This window comes from Hippocampus guttulatus, chromosome 8 (assembly GCF_054856545.1).
Source record: "Hippocampus guttulatus isolate MCC_2025c chromosome 8, RoL_Hgut_1.0, whole genome shotgun sequence".
Taxonomy (NCBI): domain Eukaryota; kingdom Metazoa; phylum Chordata; class Actinopteri; order Syngnathiformes; family Syngnathidae; genus Hippocampus; species Hippocampus guttulatus.
In genome coordinates, this window is record NC_141268.1 from 9937272 (window position 1) to 9961811 (window position 24540).

Genomic DNA, 24540 nt, shown 5'->3' on the forward strand with positions numbered 1-24540 from the left:
TTTTTTTTACTCGAAGTACAGTCGCCCCTTACTTGAGGCACAAGTTTAGGGATGCAAACTGTAAATCGACTTGCAAAGTAATTATTTAGATCATTTTCAGGGAATTTGTGATAAAAGGGCTTAAGTGTGGAGCAGAGGTTTGTCGTCAACATAAACTATTCAAATGATTATGAATCAGCAAAAGTATTGGTCGCGTGTTGGCGAGTAGACGAAAACTCTCAATTTCTTTTTTTAAAAAAATGAAACGATACATCATCTATCTTACGTGTGAGTAGATATTGTTTCAGGACGAATACATTAATGTGTGGCATAGTAATTTAAGTTTGAAGTTCCTGTGGCTCAGTTGTGGAATTTTTTTCTCTGCGGACTACATTTCCCATCAAACCTTTTGCGGGCACGTTCGCGTCACTAGCTGTTGCTAGCAACTTGATCAGCCCTCTCTCGGGGTGTGTGACAGCAGTGTGGCTGCAGGTTGAATTGCTTCTCCTCCTAACCGGCCTGGTAAACTGGAAACATGCTGTCCTTCGCCGTGAGACAACTGGCCCGGGTGAGTGGTTCAATAAGAAAGTGTTTTCATTCTGTTATTTTGCATGATTTTGAATTATTTAGTAGTCACATCGCTCGTTAGCTTAATCACAAGCTGCTCTCCGCCGGTAACGAGGTGATTGTTAAACACCGGCTTTTTTTTTCATGGGTATGATTTCACGTTTCATTATATTTATTTAAATATGCAGTGTTTTCCCTGCTGTCCATTTGTGTTTAAGGCTCATTGGGAGTGCAAAGCTAGCCAGCGTGTGTGTATTATGTCAGTATGGCCGCAGTAATGATGCAACAGCCACTGCTCAATTTCATCATGAACTACAGTGACTGTTACTAGTGTGCCCGTTTGAATGGAATATCGCATCACAGCTAATAGTTATAGTTTTGATTCGTTTTAAAAAAAAACTTTTTCTTTAACTATCTCGGTGAGGACAATATTTAACTATGCACAATTTTATTTTAAACCCACATCAGGTCAACTACCATACAAGGATTTATCAATGTTTAGTCTTTAGCCTCAATAAAGGTTCCAAAGTGCAGCTAGAACGTGAAAAACACCCAAGGGTAGTCAGTAAATATTAACGAAAGGTTTTGATAGTAAAATAAGTGATAAGGTTGTGTGTGCCGGAGAAAATCACCTGGGGGTGATTGTAGGACACAAAGTTTAAGAATTGGGTACATGCATAACAATTTTTAACATCTTAGCCAATTTTTTAAATGTTAGTGACTCTCAATATGATGAGGAAAATCAGCAACTATTTACTTTTGGCTCTTCTCGTTTATGGTGTACTTGAGATGAACAATACGGCACACCACACACATAACAATAAGAAGAAAATGTAAGCGTTGCATTTCTGTTAACTACATTGCAATTGTCGTTTTAATTGTGGTGAATGATTGTGATTTGTGTCCTTTTGTTTATGCCTGGCAACAGTGCATAATTTCTAACTGGTGAAGCCCATTTCTTGGCCTAACTCAGTGATGACCATGCACATCAGGATTTGCCACTTTGAAGATAGAAAATTGTCATTTTCAAGTTATTTTGAGGTTTTGTTTTTTTAATGCAGGGATGTGAAACTCATTTTTGTCACGTGCCACTTTGGAGTTACGTTTTCCCTCAGAGGGCCGTTTTGAGAGTGAACCCACAAAAGTGTTTAATTGTCTCAACGCATTATTACTTGTACGCTACAAATTGATGGATTACTAGTTTTGAAATCAGACATGTCAACTATTATTAGTGCAGCAGCTGTTGTGAAAGCGCTACATGAATGAAGATGGATCGTATAATACTTTGTTGAATTATTGTTGAAGTGAGTGTGAACAGGGGAACAAAATTATTGCAGAATCTCAACGTTATTTATTACACATGACAATTTGACATTTCGGTGCAGATTTGAGGAAGGATCATGCCTCTCATGATTTGCCTTCGCGGGCCACATAACATGATGTGGCGGGTCGGATTTGGCCCTCTGGCCTTGAGTTTGACACATCTGCTTTGATGGGAGGGTACTAACAATTTTGTTCCACTTGTACAGTGAAAGGATGTCCAAAGCCGGACACACATGCAGAAGACTCCTGCCATCACCAACTCTTTCATTTCACAGTTAAACATAGAACTTTGTTGGCAGGACTTTGTAATAATTGGTTTCTAAATTACAGAATGGCATTCTGAGGAGCCCAAAATTGCAGTTCCTTGGAAATATGTGAATTTGAAAAGATGCTGAATGCCTTCAGTGAATTGTCGTCCAGGACACTGATAAATGGATACAACATCACATCATCATAGTTATCCCCAAATGTTGGTCACACTGTCAGAATCTGATCTTTTAAGGGTTAAGGCTGAATAACAAGGAGTGATTCGAAAATGTCATGTACCGATAATTCAGGGACAGTTTTATAATTTTTCCATTCCTTAGATTCACATGCTTGTTCCTAGTTGGCTTGCTTGATAATTGGTTAGGCAGTGTCACAGGCCAACTTGAATTAAAATAATTAAAGTCATGTGTTGTCCTCACGAATAGACCTGTGTCACTCATTTGAGTCACATTGGTCGCATTCGGAATTCTGAAGGAGAAAATCAGCTTTGCGCGTTGATTGTGGATAGCCTTTGAAATTCAGTCTTTAAATTTAATGTGGATTTATTATTTTTTGAGTGTACATATTTTTTGGTTATTCTTAACAATATAATGATTTCTATCACTGATCTTATTGAACAACTCTGAGTAAATTAAATTTTTGTAAATATTCCAAAGTATCCGGATCACACTCCCTATTTATTTCATCATTTTAGCTTTTTCTAATGGAGTATACAATTCAGCTATTGTATTTAGAAATGATTAATTTAATAACTAATCTTTGCCTAAAAATATTTTATTCTTAATTTTTAACTGTGTATCATGATCTATACTGTTACCGTATCACCCAGCCCTAAGAAGAACCTTAAACATCGATCCTGAAACACACGGGGAGCCAATGCAGTGATTCTAAAACCGGTGTAATGTGGGCCCGCCTTCTGGACTTTATCAGGACTTGTGCTACAGAGTTTTGGATGTTGTTCACCTGACAAGCTCTTTTTGGGAAAAGCAGAGGATTACAGTCGACAATACAAATACCTGTGCTCTAGGTGCTCTCATGCTACAGTTATACAATACACTCCGCAGTCTCGACTTGGTTGCAGCTGTGCTCTCAGTCTAATGTGCTCGTTCATCATAGAACCACAATAAAATAGTTATAGAGGTGAACTGATTCATACAGCCCTACTCGTTTTTCTGCTTTTTGCTGGATTGGATCCAGATAATGTACCTAATGTAACTATCGTCATGCAACATTAACACACAGTTTCACTCAGCTAGTTTTAAACGTTTGGCTTCAGGCTGGACCACGTTAAACAGCGCACGGATTTACACGATGCCCCAGTGTAGCGTAGACGCATGCCATGGCAGCGGACAGCTGAGCGACTTGACGATTGGCTTCACCGAGGTCTTCAAAGTATTGATTGTGACCCTGGCAAACCTCCGACCTGGGTCGAGTGAAGTCGCTCTGGGCTGTGCCTCCCATCACTGCACGCCTCTTCAGGGCCATTCTCTGATTTCCTCAGTCGAGTGTCATCCCGACTGAATCACGGGGCAATTTGTAACGGACAGCCTTCCTATTAGCCACTGACAGAGCAAAGGAAACTGCCAGACTGACGGATGCTTCTACTTTTGCTACTACCGCACGTATCTTTCCTTCCTTCTATATGATCCCCCCTCGTTTTTTTTCTTCTTGTTTTTCCTGGCTGATTGTTTGGTATGACCATTGATGGATGGCAGTCATCTATAAAATTGACTCTCCTCAAGAGTCGCCTCAGGAAATGGGCAACAATAACACAGAGGAGGGATGATGGGAATGTTTTTACTTTCCTTTCCCATCACCTTTCTTTGTGACAAGGAAGGTAAAACTGCCTGTAGTCACATTTTGAGCAAGAAGTACAGTTCCAGGATGATAAACCATGCAGCGTGTTTGCGGAATGGTGATAGCTGCGGTATCTATATAAATGGAACATCGGTGGAGTGATGTTCTGGTATTACTGTATCCGTAGTAAATGTAAAACATAAACACATTTGAATCCCCTTGGTCGTCATTAAAAACGTGTTCAATAATAGGCTTGGTCAATAAACGGCTCTTGTTGACCAATGCACTTTTTCCACTGCATGGTACGTCCCCCCGCTCAGAAATAAATACATAATATCGTCGCTCTCTTTGTTGGTGTGCCTTGTTTTCACTGATAGAATCCGTTTGGCACATTGTTTTTGCAGTCTCCCATCGTACTGTTGCCAAGCCGAGGCAAGAAGAGCGCCGCTGAGCTCTGCAGTAGGAACGCAGCCATACATCCAGCGCTGACTGACACTCCAGCGGAATTTGCCCCAAAATTTCTATCAAATTGTGCACTGCATCCATTGCCCCATCCATCTATTTTCTATAGCGCTTGTCTTCATTAAGGTTTGGGGTCAACTGGACCCTACCCGAGCTGAGTTTTGGCAAGAGAAGCAATGTACACACCCGGACTGGGCGCAAGACAATCACAGGGCACAAACTAACGTTCACCCTCACGTTTCCACCTATGGACTATTTAGACAAGGGGTGTCAAACTCATTTTTGTCGCGGGCCACATTGTCGTTACGGTTTCCCTTGGAGAGCCTTTATGACCGTGAATTTTGTGAAACCATATCAATGTTTAACCGCCTCCACATATTACATACACAGCGAACAACAAATAGATAACTAGTTTCGACATCAGAAGTCAAGAATAATGGATTGTTCAAACATTGTAATTATTACATTATATATGACAATTTGAAATTTTGGTTCAGACTTTAGCAAACATCACAGAAGTTGACAAGGCCCCCGGGCCACATAAAATGATGTGGCCCGGGGGCCAGATCTGACTTTGACACCTGTGATTTAGACCGTTCAATCGACCGAACATGCGTATCTGGAAGCCAGGGTATCCATTGAGAACCCATAGACAGGAAGGTCAGACGTTCTCGCCTCGAACCTCAGAAAAGTGAGGCACACTTGCTCTCCACTATTTCAAGATAATGGTTGATTTAGAGATTAAGATTAATTGAATATCTTGCCTCTCATTTTGGGTGTTTTTTCCAAGTTCACCTTGGACCACCAAGCTAATCTGTCGCCTAAAAATAGTCCACATGTGACACACTTGGTTCTCATGCCTTGGCTCTTGTGCGCTTCGGATCACTTTATGGCCGCGATTATTAATTAATCTCCACTAACCGTCAGGAAGGAGAAATGAGCTGGCAGCATGTTAGACCTCAGGGAATTGACCCATGTGTTTGTTTAAAAGCAGCCCCGTTCTACTTGGAGGCAAATTTGATGAAACGCTAATATTAAAAAAAAAAAGGCCATGTTGGTGCCGCTTGGCGCCGGCTGCTAAGCAGCGTAAGGTGACAGGAGGAGAGAGGGATGGTAAGAATTTTCCTGGCTTTCTGTGCCATTGCTCCGGCCCCTCCCTCCACAGAAGCGCAGACAGCAAAGGACAGTTTCCGTCAAGGTTTAATGACCCATGTGATTTCTCAGCAAGAAGCAGCCGGCCCATCGTCGCCTCCTACTCCCCCTGTGCCGCTTCTTTTTCCTGCAGGGGAGAGGGGGTGAGGGGTTGCTCTCCCCTTCGGCTACTTTCACTGCCACAGGTGACAGAAGGCCAGAGCAGAGAGTCGAGCGCCTCTGCCACTAACGCGCCCGCCGCCTCCCTCGGCGTGTCACCATTGTCCTCTTTGCCACCTGCCGGAGTACAGCTCAAGGCGGGTTGGATGTTCAATCAGGAGGTGTTTCCTTTCCCATCTACCCGGGACCAGGTCTTCGGTTGTGTAGTGGTTCGCATTGCTGACTTGCAAGCAGCTGGCACGGGAGCAGTTTGCCATTCACAAATGACCCGCAATTGTCCGGACACCAATCCGATATATCATGCTCTGACTATCAGATGGATTTGACTCGCTCTGAACATGATAGTCAGTACAGAAAATTGATCTTTTCAGGAAACACAGCAACACTTTGCGTTCCTTCAGCGTGCGAAATGTGAATCACCATGCGCTGCATTGTCTGAGCCTGCTGATGTGCTTTTGTATTCACTTTCAGTCAACTCCCGAGCTTTTTAATTGCTTTTTAATGGCGCTGTTCAAGGGAGGCCGTCCCTCACGCCCTGGCACGCATGGCAGACGATAACTACACAGTCGCAGTGCCAGGGGTGGTTTCGATACATCAGTTGTCATTTTTAACCGCTGATTAAGTGACGCAAGGCCACCAATCTGTTGTGAGCCCAATCAACCTTCAGACATTTCATTGTGATTACACAGTCTCCTTTTCTGTGTCTATTGAGCGGTATCCTGGGAACCGTCTTCCCACTGTACACAGCAAGTGAAACGGTTTAAGACGCCTACCGCGCATCCCTGAATGATCATTTTTATGCAAGAGAGTCCTTTGGCCTGGAAAAAAAAATACAAAATCACATTACGTGGTTATTTTGCTGTTTGCTTCAAACCCTCTATCTTATGGACATGCAGTGAGAAATGTTTTATTAAAAAATGAAATATTTAGAGGACATATTTTGCTTGCTTGCACATATTTTGTCCATATTTAAAATGGCATTTTTATCATACATCTGGTTAGGAAGCGCATGGTCCCGTTTAGCCCCCCAAGAGCACCCTTGAAATGCTTATTTATGTATTTATTCGTTTGTATGTGTCTTGTGGGTGGGGGGGGGGGGTCCCATTCACCTATTTGCTGTTTTTGCTCTCACACCAAATCAATAACTGTTACTTTGCCGCCATCTTATGGAATCAACAGACAACTATTAACCATTTTAACACTGCCATTGATGACAAAAAATGCCAAATATGTATTGTAACTGGGAGGATTGATAGGATTGAATGAGTGGTTGTCGATTTGATTGTCGTCATTTGCAGGAGGCCTCGGTCCTTATCCCCCGCCAAGAGGTTGGGGTTCACTTCATTGTGTCGTATTAAGAGATGGCTGTTAGACCAGACAGCGGAGGGGAATAGGGAAGAACATTTTTAAGGTGTTTGATGGGGATAAACTTGACCCCCGACGTCTTCCACACCAAATTCATCCAGCCCTGCCTTTACCTGGGCCTTGCTTACTGTAGCTCATAATGGAACACAAAACGATGCGTTCCCACATGTTTCAAAGCATGACATTGGAAAACGCATTCAGACTTGGCGAAGGCAAGTATGGCTCAATATTTAGGTCCAGATATAGCGTACACAGACTCAAATGGTTGAACGTCGCAGCAGTGAAACTGGCCAAATTCAGATTAGATAAACCAGAAATGCTGAGTCCATTCTCTCTTTCAGTACACTGAGGCTATAAAATACGCTGAGTAAAAGAGCTGATGGCAGCATAATGAACAACCATGCTGATAATTCATATCATGAAAAACGTGTGTGTCTAATTCCTCCAGGCTACATTTTAGAAATCTTCAATTTAAGGCTGAAGAGGGGGCAAGGGGTCGGGGGGGGGGGGGGGGGGGTACTGGACTATTAAAGTGATCATCAACGAATGACTTAGCTGAATTAGTCTCTTTGTTGAAACCTCTCAGTTCAAACATTTTCCTAGCTTGTCTAAATGTCTCTAAAGCTGTGTGTTAAAAAAAAAAAAGACGCAAAGCATACTTTTTTTTGGTTTGCTCCCACAGCCATTGTGTCAGCGTGCCCCGGCGCGCATCTGCGTACGCGGGCAACAGTCCCACGCTGCCAGCCATGTGGCGGATGAAGAGCGACCGTGGACAGGCCAAGAAAGTCTGGCTCAGGACGACCCGGAGATGTGGGACCTGCTGTTGAAGGAGAAAGACCGACAATGTCGTGGATTGGAGCTAATCGCGTCAGAGGTAAATAAATGCATAAATAAATCAATGTGGATCAAAGTTCACAAGATCGGTTTTTATCGGTGGTTGGTAAGCACCACCCTGTTGCAAAATGATGTTTTCTAGGTCAGTTTATACCTTGCCTAATCATTCATTTCTGCTCCTCGTGTTGTGCAAAACACTTTCACTCGCACCAAAGCAGCTTTGGTTCGTGTGCTGTTTTCATTTGATGGCCGGAAGAGGTGAAAACGTACTTGATAAGGTTTTCCCACCGCCTGCTTTTTCCTCGCCACAGTAGCTGTTCAGCAAAGTGTGTCGGCCGCTTCTCCACACAAAGCCACGCCACTCTGGCGCAAGATAACTCTGATATCTTCATTCTGTCTCCTCCACGCCTCGTGCCGCCAGCCTGAGGAGAGCTCAATGCGGCTCAGACAAGCTCTCGGGGTGTATTTTTCACAAAAAGCGCAACCGCTCACATGCACATATTTCCTCATTGCATCCTCACACGGAAAATATATATGAAACCGCCGTGGCATTTGAAACCAAATTTTGGCCGACGTATGCGCTTGTATGAGGCAGGATGACAACGAATAAATAAATCTGAGGCTGAATTAAATTCCAGCACAGCAATAAATCCTCCCTTTTGCCAGGATTATTTTTAATGTAATCCTTTTGAGAGAGCTATCTTTATTTATTTATGATCATTTATTTTAGTGATCAATTTGAAGGCTGTGATTTATGATGCTGCTGAATTGTAGATTATACAAGCGCTTACAAATGCTTTTTCCCCCGCTCTTATGAAATCAGATATAGGCATCCTGCCAAAAATGTTCGCTTTTATACATTGAAAACGAGGGTGAATCGGGGTGAATTAATTTCCTTGATCGACCATTGGGAAAATTGACAAACCAATTATTTTTTGAATTAATATGAGATGGTAAAAATACTCCGATAAGTGTCACATTATTTTGATTTCAAGAACAAGCACTGATTATCTTTTGTGTGATCAAAATGTGGCATTTGTAAAACAATTGACAGAACCAGTAACTGAATCAGTTACAAAAACTTTGGTGAGCACATCAAGTCTCTCGGCAGCCCGGTAGTCGACTGGTTAGCGTGTCGGCCTCACAGTGCAGAAGTCCAAGGTTTGATTCCAGACTTGGGCCTTCCTGTGTGGAGTTTGCATGTTCCCCCCGTGCCTACGTGGGTTTTCTCCGGGTACTCCGGTTTCCTCCCACATTCCAAACACATGCGTGGCGGGTTAATGGAACACTCTTAAGTTCTTCCTAAGTGTGAGTGTGGATGGTTGTTCGTCTATGCGTGTGCCCTGCGACTGGCTGGCAACCAGTTCAAGGTGTCCTCTGCCTCCTGCCCGAAGACAACTGGGACAACTACGACCCTTGTGAGGATAAGCGGATTCGAAAATGAATATATGGACATCCGTCTCTCGTGGGATATTGCTTGAGCATTTAGTTGTTTTTTGTAATCACTAAACAATACCAAATAAACAACAACAACTGATCAATAAACACTAATCAGGAAAAAAATGGGTTTGTCATGCACATTAATGCAAAATAAAATTGTATCAGGTAACTGGATGAAAAGATTGAATCATCTATTCTAAAAATACTCAATGGTGACAGCCTTATTTGAAATGGCAAACAATCTCCGGTAAGTGATCTAAATTTTCAGAGATTGAAGGTCAAACATTCTCATGAACGTGATTATGTTTTTGTCCATTGTATGGACAAAAACATAATTTGGACCTTCCAGAAAAATATACAGTGATCCCTCGCTACTTCGTGATTCGTTTATCGCGGGTTCAGTGCATCGCGGATTTTTTCAAACATATTAAAAAATATATATATATGTATATATATATATATATATATACCTGTATATATACTGTATATATATTTTTTAAAATATAAATGGAGTACAGTACTGTATATGTTGCTCTATGTGACTCGCTGTTGTTTTGCAGCTTCTCGCGGGTGGACTTTAAAAAAAAAAAAAATTTTTTTTTACCTGTTTATGTTAATTGGACGCTACTTCGCGGATTTTCGTTTATCGCGGGTGGTTTTGGTCCCCATTAACCGCGATGAACGAGGGATTACTGTATCCAACCCCCCACCCCACCCCAAATATTCGAAGAGTGCCTCTTCTTGCCCGTCCAATGGAGTTATCGAAAAGGATGCCTCACCTGTTATTGCCAAACAGTGTTTAATTTGCCGTCCTTGTCTCTTCTGTCAACTGGTGCAGTTCATGCGCACACTTTTTGTTTGTTTTCTCGCCGCAGAATTTCTGCAGCCGAGCTGCTCTAGAGGCTCAGGGCTCCTGTCTGAACAACAAATACTCCGAAGGCTACCCGGGGAAAAGGTGAGTGTGTCAGCTTGCTGCACACTTTCTCGTTAGGGGTGTTAATCGACGTGCAAACACAGGGATGCAAATGTGCTCACAGATCCCAAATAAAACAGGTGACAGCACTTGCTTCCGGCACAGGTATGTGGCGGAACCCTGTCAAACACCAAGTGGTCTCAGGAACTTCAAATATTTACCATGTCTTTGGTTTTGCATAACATCTCCGAAAGAGCTATTATCAGATCACATTTGTATAAATAAATGATAAATACTGCATGTAACTTTTGTCCATAAAGAAAACAACTTTGAGCAAGTTTGGCTTTAAACCATCATCTCATCAACTCAAAAGGAAGCACACTACCCTGTTGTCCAGTTTTGGTCACATGATCCTCCACAAAAAGTGGAATGCTCATCATTTCTTCCACCTGTTTAGGCCAAAGCATGATGCTTCAGTGAAGCGATTTGTTTGTGCCAAATATCACTTTTGGAATTAAGAGCAAGAGGGTCAAGCCATAGGTTCACTGGATCACAACAAGATCTTCCATACACATGAGGGAAAATGTTTTTATTTTGCTTCCCCTCTCGAAACAAATGTTTTTTTGTTTTTTTTTAATCAAGCAGTACATTTTATAGGTCGCATTTATGGTAAAAAAAGTTTTTGTTTTTTTTAAATTCACAGTTAATGATTATTTGCTAAAACAAAGTTTAGCAGTTTGAACATTAAATACCTTATCTTTGTAATGTATTCAATTACATATACTGTATGTTGAACCTGATTTGAAAATCGTTGTATTGTTTTTTTATTTATGTTTAACAGCATATCCCAACTTCATCAAATGGTAAATAAATACATAAATAAAAGGTTTGTGTATTTAAATGTCGAAAACCTCGCATATGGGTGTGGGTGTGTAGACGTTTTATAGCCACTGTATAGTATTGCTCATGTTGACCGGTGTCCGTATCTACAGATACTACGGCGGAGCAGAAGTGGTGGATCAAATTGAGCTCTTGTGCCAAAAGCGAGCCCTGGAGGCCTTTGACTTGGACCCGGCCAAGTGGGGCGTCAATGTCCAGCCGTACTCGGGCTCCCCCGCCAACTTTGCCGTCTACACCGCCGTGCTCAACCCCCATGACCGCATCATGGGTCTGGACCTTCCAGATGGAGGCCAGTCAGTAGCTACTGTTAATCTCCACATGACACGATATGCGCTGTCCTTTAATTTCTCCGTAAAAAAACGATTGAATTCACTGTTTATGGGTGCGTTTTTTTCAGTCATGTTGTGTTTTATTGCTCCCCCCCTACCTCCTTACTCCCTCCAGTCTGACCCATGGCTACATGTCAGATGTGAAGAGGATCTCGGCCACCTCCATCTATTTTGAGTCCATGCCCTACAAACTCAATGTAAGTAGAGCCCCTTTACCCTTTCCGTACGACTTGTTTATGATCCTAAAGTCATGACAGTAGAGATGCATACAAACAACCATGCGAACATGTAGTTTCGTAATATTTTCCAAGCGTGGGACAGTCTGTCCTTAGGGAACATAGTATAGGAGACATCTCAATAACCGCCCATTTATCCACTGTGCACTCAATTGTAATTTATGCTTATTCTGACAAAATGCTCAAACATGATTGCAAATACATGTTTACAGGTGAAAATCTACTGTATCTTTTTAGGGGTAGATTTATTTTTATTATTTATTTATTTATTTTTATTTACTTTCATTCAAATCATAGTTACTTCATTTTGCCAAGACCGAGATCCAATACGATTCCTTGGCATTGCATCAAGAAGAAAAAAAGAGCCCATCCAAATTCTCTCAATTATTTAAATAAAAAAAAAAAAAGAAGCTATTCAAATATCCTAGCATAACATGTTTTTATGGCTTTCAGTCTGTAGAGGTTCAAATCAAGCAAAGAAATAAAATTATTTAATTTTGACTTTAGAAATTAAATAATTTCTAAATTACCAATTTAGAAATTAGTTACCAATCATTTGAAAATCAGCTCCGATCAGGGGATCGGATCGGGACCACCCTAATTATTATTATCAGCAATTTAGCATTAGGATAACCAATGGATCGAATGGGTATCTTTGTGTCTCGGGTCCATCGAATCGCGCTAGCGATGGTTGCCTGATGGATGGCCCTGAGAGTCACCCTGTCCAGGTCTTTGTGATGCATGCGCAGCCGGGATCCCTCTGCGGGAGAGATAATGGGAAATCGACAGGCCGGCCGGCCGGCCGGCCATCACCGCTGGCTCTGCCCTCACTACGGTCAGCTTGATAGAGCGAGGGGGTAGCCGTAGATGTGCTTTTTAGATGGGAGTTTATCAGATTATCTAAATAAAGTGTTCCCCGCTCGCTCCTTTCACCTGTCTCGCTTTTTCTAACACCCATTCGCATCTTTTCTGCTGTTTTGCTCTCTCCTTGTATTACCTGCCTTTTCTCAAGTTTGAGAGGAGTGAAAGCTGAACACATTTCTTCTAATTTGACTTATTTTGATACAAGAGCAGGGAGTGTCTCCAAAACAACCTATGATGTGTTTCACCTCAGTTGAGCAGGCGCCTGAAATGTTTCATCACCTCAGTTGCCCTTCCTTGATGCGACGTGTCGAAATCTCTCTTTATAACTAAATTCCTTCCTCCTTTTAAGGTAGCTGGAGTACTTAAAACATAGCAGCGTCAAATGGAAATAATCTCTCTTTGATGTTGTTTGCAAAGGAGTCTCAGATATTGAAATTGTTTTTTTTTCCCCCCCTCCACTCTCTCTTTCTTTGTGGAATATAATCTGGTTCCTTCCCAATTCCTACCCTAAATCTCCCCCCGGCCCCGGTCCTCGCTACTCCTTTTCAACGCTTCCCCGCCCTTCAGCCTGCGACAGGACTCATCGACTATGACCAGATGGAGCTGACGGCCAAGCTGTTCAGGCCCCGGCTCATCATCGCCGGCACCAGCGCCTACGCCCGCCTCATTGACTACGCTCGCATCAAGAAGGTGCGCGAGCCTCACTCTGCCCTTCACCCTGTCTCGCTTAACTTTTTTTTTTTTTCTTTTCTTAACAACTCCTATCTCAAAGTTACCCTCAGGTCATATGCAGTGGTTGTATGCGGGGGTTTTTCCCACTGTTTAAAAGAAAACGTTACACACGTTTTTTCTTGGCTTGCTGAAATCAGGTCATTTGAGAGGAAGGAAGGAAGCCCCTCCCCTCAGCTCAGAATAAGTACTTTGCAACAACATCTCACTAGACGGTGCCAAGGCAATATTTTGTGTAAGAAATGGCTTTGGCCTGAGCATAAAGTCAGAGGTTTTTCAGTGAATAACGACGGATACAGGGATAAATTTACAGTTTGAGCCCTGCGAGTCCCAGGGACTTGCTGATCAGAAAACTGTGCGTCCCATTATGCATTTAGAGAGTCCCAAATTTTGAATTCTGAAATGGTCTACTTATTCAATTGCATATGATAATAACACAAGCAACAACAATATACATTGCTAATAGGTTTATTTCTTATAAACAAATACTGCAAAAATTTAAATAATGCAGGTATACAAGATTTGCTGAGAAATAGGTTCTTATTTCATCCCATGGTTCAGTCTTTGAGTTCAGAAATTGTCCTGTCTTTATTCTGCTTCCAATGATGCAAGGCTTTCTCAAAGTCAACGTATCATCGCAAAAAACTATGAAACTTTAGCTACTTCCTGTGTGATATCTCCGCAATAAACTTTCGCAACACTTGTTTGCAACACTTGTCTTAACGTTACACAACTTGGCAAATGGCAATCGTTTGATTCCCGCGAGGTGAAGGCCGATCTCGCCAATCTTGTCTCGCGAGAACAGAAATCTCGTCACACGAGATTACGTAACGCGAGATCAAAACAACAATGGCGGCCATGGTCAAACTGCGATCGTTGCTGGAAAAAAAAATACTGTATTATTTTTTTTTGTTTTGACTGAGAAATTTCCTTGCGTCCCAAAAACGCACATTATTTGGAACTGTGCGTCCCGCGGGAAAATTATGCGTCTAGGACGTGGGACGCAGAGGTAACGAGATGGCTGCGGATAGGTTTTCCCAAAAACCTGTGAATAAACTAATATTACAGCATCTCATTGAATCACTTCATGTACTTGTGAAACTATTCTTAGTTGTTTGTAGTTCCATGACTTTATTAGAGCTGTGTAATCTTTATGCGTCTTGGTTTTGCAAAAACTAATTTCCCCGAAAAATAAATCTAAATTTTTTGATTGGTAGGAAGGAAGAAAAATAGCAGGAAAATGTGCCAAAATAGTAATAGCAAAGTAAAACTGCAATACATGAAGTTATGGTCACAAATGAAAATCTGCAATGCGTCAATGCACAATAACTGAACCGCGAAGTAGCGAGCGAACGCTGTCCTGCTGGGCTCCTCGTACTTGCCAAGTTCACATGCATTATTTTCCTCTCTTGTTGACTAACAGTGAAGGTAGACACTCCAAGCAAATTCAAACCACATTTCACTCTCGCAAAGTGCACCAGAGAGCCTGTTATCTTTGTCAAACCCACCCGCTGATTCATCTTGGTTGCACAGCTCCACTTTAGCAAGGTGCCATCAAATGGAGTGTCCCGCCACTACAGCACTGTGTGTCTTTATTAAGATCCATAACAACTCCGCCACTACACCTGAAGTGGAGCCATATATCTACACCCCCCCAACCCCTCCCCAAGCCTTCCCACTAACGTGTCTCCGTGGAACCGTTCACTGTTTTATGGCACAAACTGGCCGGCTCCTTGACAGATTTCCAATGTCGTTGCCTGGCTAGCCTTTGGAGCGAAACATCACACACACACACACACACACACATGAACACCCTAACCCTCCAGCAGGGGCTGATCATCCCCCTCTCTCTCGCCAGAGAACCCACTAACAAACGTGTTGTGATCCAGTTAAGATTTTCATGATAATGCACATTTTTATTGGAGCGCTAAAAGGATGCGGTACTCTGATACCTCGCCAGCGAGTCATTTGCATGCTCACAAGCTGTTTATTACCGGTGACTCCATAAATATTGGCAAGAGAAGGCGAAGACTTGTCCCATGGTGTCGTATTAAACATCATATGTGGATCCTCGGAAGCATGTGGCCATGTTAAACACACCAGCTCTCAATTGAAATCATGTTTGTCCTCATTAGCTGCAACCTATCCCAGGTGAGATTGTCAATTGATTAAAAAAAAACATGCCAAACCAATCACAAGAGTGACGTGCTGTGGCGACCCGGAATGGGACAAAGCTGCAAATCATAATAGCAGTAACGCCACCGCCACCAATTACTCGTTTGTTGAAAATTCAGTTAATTATGCATTTATTGATTCATGAAGTCTTGAAGGAACTGAGGCAAAAGGAGTGCCATGGTTGACTGCAACCATTTGTTGATTCAGTGTCAACTACTTCACCATCAACAGAAATCCAACATAACAAGTTAAGCAAGAAGTTGAGGTGGATCCACAGTAGAATAACTCATTTGGGCTGCAAGTGTCAGTTTAACCCTGGAGAACCCATGGGGTCAAATTTGACCCCTATAAATTCTGCTACTCAAATGCTACCCTTAAATCCCAAAGGGTCAAATTTGGCCCTAATCCTGAATTAGGATTAAAGCATTAAATATTTGAAAAAACACATATTTTGGTGTTCAGTGAACATATAGCAAGCATTTAATGTAAAATTCATCATTTTCCAAAGAAGAAGACGGTTCTTGGGTTCTCCAGGGTTAATATAAAGTTCGATTGTTTGTTTGTTTGTTTATTGAAAAGAGGAGTACAGAACATTCAGTTTCACTTCCCATTGAAAATATACACACTTTGTGCATTGGTTCCTCGAGATACAAGTACTGGTAATTGAACTTGAGTGTTTCAAGATACAGTATGATCGCCAGTTGTTTTGTTTTCACTTGCAAGCAAAAATCAGAGACTCAACACTTACCTCAAGGGCACCACTGTGGGTGTGTTTTTTCCATATCGTCAAATACACAACCCGAATTTAAATGTCACAGTGCAGAGCTACCCGGTTCAATTCCAGCTGCGGCCTCCCTGTGTGGAGTTTGCATGTTCTCCCCGGGCCTGCGTGGGTTTTCTCCGGGTACTCCGGTTTCCTCCCACCTTCCAAAAACATGCATGGCAGGCTGATTGAACACTCTAAATTGTCCCTAAGTGTGAGTGTGAGCGCGGATGGTTGTTCGTCTCTGTGTGCCCCGCGATTGGCTGGCAACCGGTTCAGGGTGTCCCCCGCCTACTGCCAGAGGATGGCTGGGATAGGCTCCAGCACCCCCCGCAACCCTTGTGAGGAGAAAGCGGATCGGAAAATGAATGAATTGAATGAATGCATTTTGACAGTGATGGGTTAAAGATGACTCTTTTTTTTGTTGTTGTTTTTTAACCTATTGACCCCAATCACACACAGATGTCAATTATGCATCAAAAATGTTTGTTTAGAATTGTATTTATTTATTTATTTTTCTTCCCCAGCTGTGTACAGACATCAAGGCCTACATGTTGGCCGATATGGCTCACATCAGCGGCCTGGTCGCAGCCAAAGCCATCCCGTCTCCATTCGAACATGCCGACCTGGTCTCGTCCACTACACACAAGTCCCTGAGAGGAGCCAGGTAACGTGCTCGCATGCTAACTCAAAATGTCCGTGTAGCTGACATCCATCACATTGCCACTACTTCTTTGTTTTGGTCCAGAGCGGGTCTCATCTTCTACCGCAAGGGTGTTCGCTCCGTAGACAAGAAGGGCAAGGAAATCATGTACGACCTGGAGGACAAGATCAACTTCTCGGTCTTCCCCTCGCTGCAGGGTGGTCCTCACAACCACGCCATTGCGGGTGTTGCTGTGGCACTCCGACAGGTAAGAACACATTCAATCCTCATCATCATCATCATCTTGAATTGCCAAGTATGTTAAAACATACAATGAATTTGTCTCCGGGAGTTGGAGCCGCTCTCGTATTACACCAAACACGCCACTAAAACCAAATATATATTCATGGCATAAACACTAAAATACAAAGCGTCCTGAAGTGAGGTAATACTCATACAGTAATAGTTTACGCAAACACCCTTAGTCAACTTTTCTCTTCATGCAGTGTTTTCTATATGCATGACTTTGATTCTCAACAATCTGTATGTTGGTTTGTTTCAGGCTCAGTCTCCGATGTTTAAGGAGTACATTGCCCAGGTTATCAGGAACTCCAAGGCCATGGCTACTGCGCTGCTTAGCAAAGGCTACACCCTGGTGTCAGGTAACCTGTTTTGGAATGACAGCGTCCTAGTGCCGTCTCATGAATAGTGAATCTTTGAAATTGACCCCCCCCCCCCCCCATCATGGTTTTTAATTGCCTATAAATGCAACAAGACTGTAGCAAAGCACTACTTTTGTCTAAGGATGATCCTTACTTTAGGTCAGCATAGTTCATTGACTTGTGAAGACTCGGAATAGGTTCACTGGAATAAGAAAAATGTGTAAGTACATAAGAGAGAGAGAGAAAAAACATAATTTAAATGCAAGGACAATTAATGACTTTTATTAATTCAGTTTCTCATGTGAAAATGGAGTAATGTCATTGTAATGAGCCAGTCAGTCAACATTACTGTAGCATTGTCCATTTCTTGTCGTGCTTACACAGTTTCCACCAGCATAATTTGATAATGGAAAAATCTAAATTAATACATCTTATTTCCAGTTAAGCCCCCGCTCTCTATGTAATATGGAGAAAATACATTCTTGTATCCAGAGTTTTCTCCAGATTTGCACCACTTCCGTCAGCTCTTACCCCCCCCAAAAAAGTTCCACACCGCTAACAAATGAAAGAACAAATCAAGTGACTAGCCGGGGTGAAAAAAGTTGAAATTGAAAATTAAACCAACTTTACAAAGACAAGCTGTGTGAATTTTGGGTGGGGTGGGGTGCTTGGAACGGATTAGGGCATTTAGTGGAAAACGCGTCTCTACATACAAAATGTTCTAGTGAAGAAACTTCTTCCAGAACCAATTCATTTCATAAGTAGAGGTACTGCTGTACTTGTATACAACCTTTTAAAAGTCAATTCTCTTCTGTTAAGAAGCTCATCACATCAAAACCTGGTTTAAATGTTTCAGGGGGGACCGAAAACCACTTGGTTCTGGTGGATCTGCGTCCCAAGGGCATCGACGGCGCCCGGGCCGAAAGGGTGCTGGAGCTGGTCTCCATCACGGCCAACAAGAACACCTGCCCCGGCGACAAGAGTGCCCTGACCCCTGGAGGCCTCAGGCTTGGTAAGGGACTGTTAACATATTCACTTTACGCTTCACTGCCTCTTCACATAATCCTGTTTGTTTGTTTTCAAAATACAAAAATACAGCCACTCATACGGAAATGAGCCAGCTACCAATTAAGCCATGAGCACTAAGCAGTGCATGATTAATTAAATATGTTTAGCTTTTTAATCATCTTCCAGGAAGTTTCCCTCATTTACTCTGCCCCATTTTTTTTCATAATCTCAAGGCTAGATCATTACCTCCCCATGTTGTCGTTTATGCTTAGGTTCATTTACACTTTAGCGACCATGCAACCATGACAAAGAGCCTCTAATAAAATGGAATACACCATTTTTGTCCCTCAATTGGGAAAATTGAATTTTAGCAAGAAGATAGACAGTCGCCGTACATGAAGAAAAAAAAATATTGTGTGTGCATAATTACGACGAGCGGTACAATGTGACAACTGTACATAAATACTAAATACTATATACAGTATATATATACACGTGTGTGTGTGTATATTTAAAAAAAAAAAAAATATATATATATATATTTGTCAATGTCAGACTATGTGAATAAATTGACTGTATAATAATAATAATAATAATAATACATTTTATTTACAAGCGCCTTTCAAGACACCCAAGGACACTTTACAATAGCAAAAAACACAAAACAATACGGTATACTGTTTTATAGAGAAGTGATTTTGATCATAACAGCAGCAACAGTCAGCAGCATTGTATATAGCGAAAATATATTTGTGTCAATAATTTATATGTAAGAAGTTGAAAATGACATCAACGCCAGCAGTACTACCTACGGAGATGTGAACAGTAGCAAGAATAGTCAGCAGAATTGTATATCGCAGACAAATGTAGATATGTATCAAGAACCCATTTCTTGATGGATATCTACATTTTATGCAGATTCACAACAATGCACGAATAAATATATCTGCATTTTCTCTCTCTTTATCTATCTATTTAAGATTAAGATATCCTTTATTTGTCCCACACTGGGGAAATTTACATATATCGATCTATATATACCGTATTTTCACGACCATTCGGCACACCGTATTGTTGGGCGCAGTCTCATTAATGGGTGCTATTTCTGTATTTGACACATAGACAAAACGCACTGTATTATTGGGCACAGTTTTACAGTGGTAAAACATACGCCAGCTTAAACACGGCATGCATGCGCGCACGCTAAAAACACGTTAGCTTGAAGCATATGGTAGCATGCCAAGACATACGGATACACGCTAAAAACACGTTTTTTAAAAGGCAACGGAAGCAAAACTGAGTTCGGTTGTATTTTATTTAGCCACCGTACAATGTACTCACGTTTTTCGATCAATCATCACCCAGAAATCCATTAAAGTCCTCATCTTCTGTATCAGAACTGAACGATTGTGCAAGTACCGGTAATCCATCAAAAACGCCGTGTTCCCTCTCGTTGTCAGAGTCACTCTCATTGCCATGTGGCTCCACAGAAATGATGCCGGCTTTGCCAAAAACTCGAACAACAGTGCAAGCAGACACGCTCGTCCAAGCAGCCACAATCCATTCGCAAATTGTTGCGTAACTCGCCCGGCGCTGCCTCTCACTCTTTGTAAAGTTGTGTTTGCCATCGATCATCCATTGTTCCCATGCCGCTCGCAACTTTACTTTGAACGCCCGGTTGATGCCGATGTCCAGCGGTTGGAGTTCTTTAGTCAAGCCTCCGGGAATGACGGCAAGCTCAGAGTTCATTTGCTTGACTTGGTTTTTCACCGCTGCTGTGAGATGGGCACGCATGCCAAAAGCATAACCGATGGCTTGAAGTTTGAACTGAGCTTCGTAGGCGTGTCTCTTTGTAGAATTTATTTTCGGGGGTTCTCAGAAACCAAAAACGAAGTTGTTTTGCAATAATGCACATAGCCACACTTTATACAGGTGTTGGTACCTGCTAGGGGCGTCCCTTTAGCGTCCACTTACACGCCCACCCTTCACTCATTGGCGGACTTCTTCGCCGCATGCCTGTCCACACTCACTTCCGCCTTTTCTCTTTATAAACAGCGTGTCGGCTGTCAGTCAGGTTTTGGAACTCAGTGCATACACAAGACGCTCCGCATTATAAGGCGTCCTGTCCATTTTGGAGAAAATTTAAAACTTTTAATGGTGCCTTATAGTCGTGAAAATACGGTGTATATATATACTGTATATATGGCAATTGCAAACATGAAGAAAAATCGGCAAGAATCAGGGTATGCTGTGACTAGACACATCCACAGCACCATACATAATCAATGCCTTTTTTCATAAATCCAATCTCCCTTAGCTAAGTTTCATTCAGCAAAAAGTTACTCGTACCACAAAGTACTTTAGTTTGATGTATTTACTTGGTGTGTGTGTTAGGCGCTCCAGCTCTGACCTCCAGGCAATTCAAAGAAGCCGACTTTGTGCGGGTCGTGGAGCTGATGGACGAGGGCTTCCAGATCGCCCTGGACGTGAAGAAAAAGACAGGTGAGTGCGGCGCAACGCATTGCGACGGCGATGCAAGTACAAGGTGTGAATTAGTGATAAATCACATGGCCGCCCTGCGTCGCTATGACTTTTCAATCATCTCTCCCGTTTCTGCGCAGGAAAACTCCAGGACTTTAAGAACTTCTTACTGGAGGACCCCGAAACAGTGGCGCGTATCGCTGAACTGCGTCAGCGTGTGGAAGCGTTCGCCAGGCCTTTCCCCATGCCGGGCTTCCATGACCATTAGAGATATTGGCAGTCTTGTTAAAAAAAATAATAATAATAATACAAAAAAAAATTAGAAAAGCCTCGTATTGAGGTTTAACAATAGAATTTGGCATATTTTATAGAAGAGAAGAACCTATTTTCTATTGTACATTCAAAAGATTGTTCAATTTTCCACACAGTTGCCACTGCTCATGGAGATCCACTCTGTAGTCTTAATATGTTGTAAAGCAACTTAAGCAGTGTAACTCAGTTTGACCGTTTTTTTTTTTCACCATCATCGTGCCATTGGATCCTTTCACCTTGACATCGTCGCACATCAAATTATCAAGCTATAGGAAGCTGGGTTGCCGCGTGAAAACAGTCTCTGCTATTGCTGCTCTCTGAAAGAAGCAAATGTTTGTCACAGCTGCATAAATGTGACGATATTGTCAGCGCATTCTACAGTGACGCCTTCCAACCTCATGTTCAACATCTTTCACCAGACATGAATTATACAAAGCAACGTTGCAAACTATTTTTCGTTGCATCAAAAGGAACTGGGGCCAGCATGATGGTCAGCACATCTGCACCAAGGTTCTGAGTTTGAATGTCATCTCCGACTTTCCAATGTGGAGTTTGCAATTTCTCCTATCACGTGGGTTTTCTCCAGCCTGGTTCCACATTCCAAAAACATGACGACTCAAAATTGTCCTTGTGTGTGAATCAATGTCAGCGTGATTGCTTGTTTGTCTATTGGCCCTTTTCCACTGTGCTTGTGCTAGTGCCCAGGTTAGCACCATTTTTTCCCCCACCACCTAAATTGGCTCTCCCTCTGGTGCCTGAAACTGTTGCTTAAGCTGGTCCCAATTACTTGTTGGGCCAGACTCCGGCGCCAACCACACCAGGGGGGGGGGGGGTGTCATGACAATCGCAGATGTAGAGGAATAATCTCCCTGGACACACAAAGGTTTTGCACAAACTGTTGAGCAGCGAACTCACAGTTGTGTCCCACCAGAAGAGTGATCGCGGGTGTGCCCAGATAGCATGCGATCACCGATTCGCAGCCAGCTTCATGATCATCTACAATGATTCAGAAAGATACAGTAGAAGTGTTTGCTGATTGCATTTCATTGACTGTAATATGCTACATACAAGTATGATCAATGCTATGCTAAGTGGCCTAGCAGATGCTGACAGCGCATTATTATAATTATTAATAGCGCAAGCACTCTTGGTTAAATGTTGACGGAAGCAGTGACGTTTGGATGCTTTACAGATGAAGTAATGACGAGGCTCCTACTTGGCTCTTTGCCCGTGGAAAATCAAACACGTTCTTCGTAAGAACTTGTTAAACACCAACTGAGCACAGCAGTGGCCCTGGCCCCGAACAAGCACCAGCTTTTTTAGAAAAAAATTTTGAGGTGGAAAAGTGGTGTATGTGACTGTGTGGACCCTGCTTCTTTTGTCAAAAGTTCGGCTCCAGCTCACCCCCGACCCTAACGAGGACAAGCACACAGACGGATGGGAAAACAAACTGACAAGACAAAATACTACTCAATGGCAATTTGTTCATTTTTTCCCCCCAGAACTCATACATTCAAAATTTATATATTGCTTTCCTCAAGATATAGTTAGGTCACAGACCGCCATAATCACTGCATCAGTGATCAATTTGGGTCTGTCTATTCTTCTTTTGCACAGCATCTCTTGAAAGAGTACACTTTGCCAAAACACATCAGCCTTTTAGTTTCTCTCATGTTGTTTCAACTGACTTAGTTGCCAACATATAGTTTGATGGAACATTGATGGAGTCTAAATAAAATGTCATTCAATGGACCGTGCCTCTTCTCATTAAAAAAAAACAAACAAAAAACATTCAACATTGGGTTCATTTGCTTTAAAAACAAAATATTTGTCAATTATGTTTATGTCGTGGTTACACGCCAATATTTAAATTTAATCAAGCATGCTTGGCTACCGAATGAGAGAAGTACTGTATATTATATATGTTTAAAAAAAATCGGAAGGTCAGTTTTTACATGTTTTAATTTGTTGTAGAAGCTTGAGACAACGAGACTGCTTTTGAAGTGTAAGGAAGGAGTCATTTAAATTCAGCTCAGTGGACTTTGTGTTGAAAATATAACTCGTAATTAGTTTCATATTTAATAAAATGTTAAGTAAAAGATTAAAATATACTAAGAATAGCATTTCTCACATGTGTACCGGGTAGTTAGAATGGGTTCAATTTAGTAAAGCTTGAAAATTGGTAAGACTATTTAAATACAGTATATATCTAAATATATATATATATAGAGAGAGAGAGTCGGATATCTTGAAAAATAAAACTTGAAAGCCAAAAATCGAAAGAAATCCATTCCCGATATTGTAGTATCTGGACGCTATCATCAGCGTCCAAACACCACAGATTTTTTTTTTCAATGTATTTGTGCGCGGATTGAATCCTACAAGAAAAAAAATGAAAATGTGCAAGGTATTTGGATATTATCATTTTGCAAATTTGTTAATTTACAGCATTTGGTTTTGTCAACTCCTGTATTTGCCAAGAGTGGCACATCTGCCTTACAGCAGAGAGGTCTGGGGTTCGCATCCGGTCTGCGGCCTTCCTGTCTTGTTTGCATATTCTCCCCATGCCTTTGTGGGTTTTCTCTGGGTTCAACGGTTTCCTCCAACATTCCAAAAAATGTGCGCGTAGGTTAATTGAACAGCAGACTAATTGTCTCGAGTTTGAATGGTTGGGATTGGCTGGCAGCCGGATCAGGGTGTGTGTCCACACCGACTGCTCGTGGACGGCTGGTAGAGGTTTTAGCAAGCACGCCCGCTCCCCTCGTGAGGAGCGGTTCAGTTAATGGGGTCATGGAGGGATGGAAGTCATCGCCATTTCTGGCGCTACTTACGTTACGTGGCCTTTTCTACTTCCTGGTTACCAACTACCAATCCTGCAAAGGAAAAAAAATACTACTACACTTTGGGAAGATTGACAACTTCAAGCCCAAACTGCAGTAAGTGCTCGCTGTCGTGCATTCGAATGTTGTGCTTGTGTTGTATGTTTACATGATAAATGTTTGTTCCAAATGCGACCGGATGGTAATTATGGAAGCTCGGTCATGGTCGCTGCTTTCTGTTAGCTCAATTTTTGCTTGTTCATAGTGGTGATTCAGCTTGTTTGTCGAGGTTTTATTATTGGGCAAATTTGCGGATTAATTTACCTTTGGCAAGCGCCATTTCAGGTAAAACAAATGCTAC

At 42.1% G+C, this 24540-nt stretch overlaps 1 protein-coding gene across 1 annotated transcript; it reads left to right on the plus strand.

The window, feature by feature from the left end:
- Positions 1 to 414: 414 nt before the first annotated feature.
- shmt2 (serine hydroxymethyltransferase 2 (mitochondrial)) lies at positions 415 to 23112 on the plus strand. Its single transcript, XM_086117269.1, has 12 exons — positions 415 to 547; positions 7754 to 7945; positions 10221 to 10300; positions 11251 to 11451; positions 11603 to 11684; positions 13155 to 13277; positions 16782 to 16921; positions 17003 to 17165; positions 17460 to 17559; positions 18416 to 18571; positions 20962 to 21069; positions 21189 to 23112. The coding sequence occupies exons 1-12, from the start codon at positions 515 to 517 to the stop codon at positions 21314 to 21316; spliced, it is 1506 nt and encodes a 501-aa protein (XP_085973395.1). The 5' UTR covers positions 415 to 514; the 3' UTR covers positions 21317 to 23112.
- Positions 23113 to 24540: the final 1428 nt, after the last annotated feature.

Bases quoted from the DNA above. Each gene is read 5' to 3' on its own strand.
- shmt2 (XM_086117269.1), top strand. From the start codon at position 515: ATGCTGTCCTTCGCCGTGAGACAACTGGCCCGG. The intron at 11,685-13,154 runs GTAAGTAGAGCC...CCCGCCCTTCAG, and splicing joins CCATGCCCTACAAACTCAAT to CCTGCGACAGGACTCATCGA. The intron at 16,922-17,002 runs GTAACGTGCTCG...GTTTTGGTCCAG, and splicing joins AAGTCCCTGAGAGGAGCCAG to AGCGGGTCTCATCTTCTACC.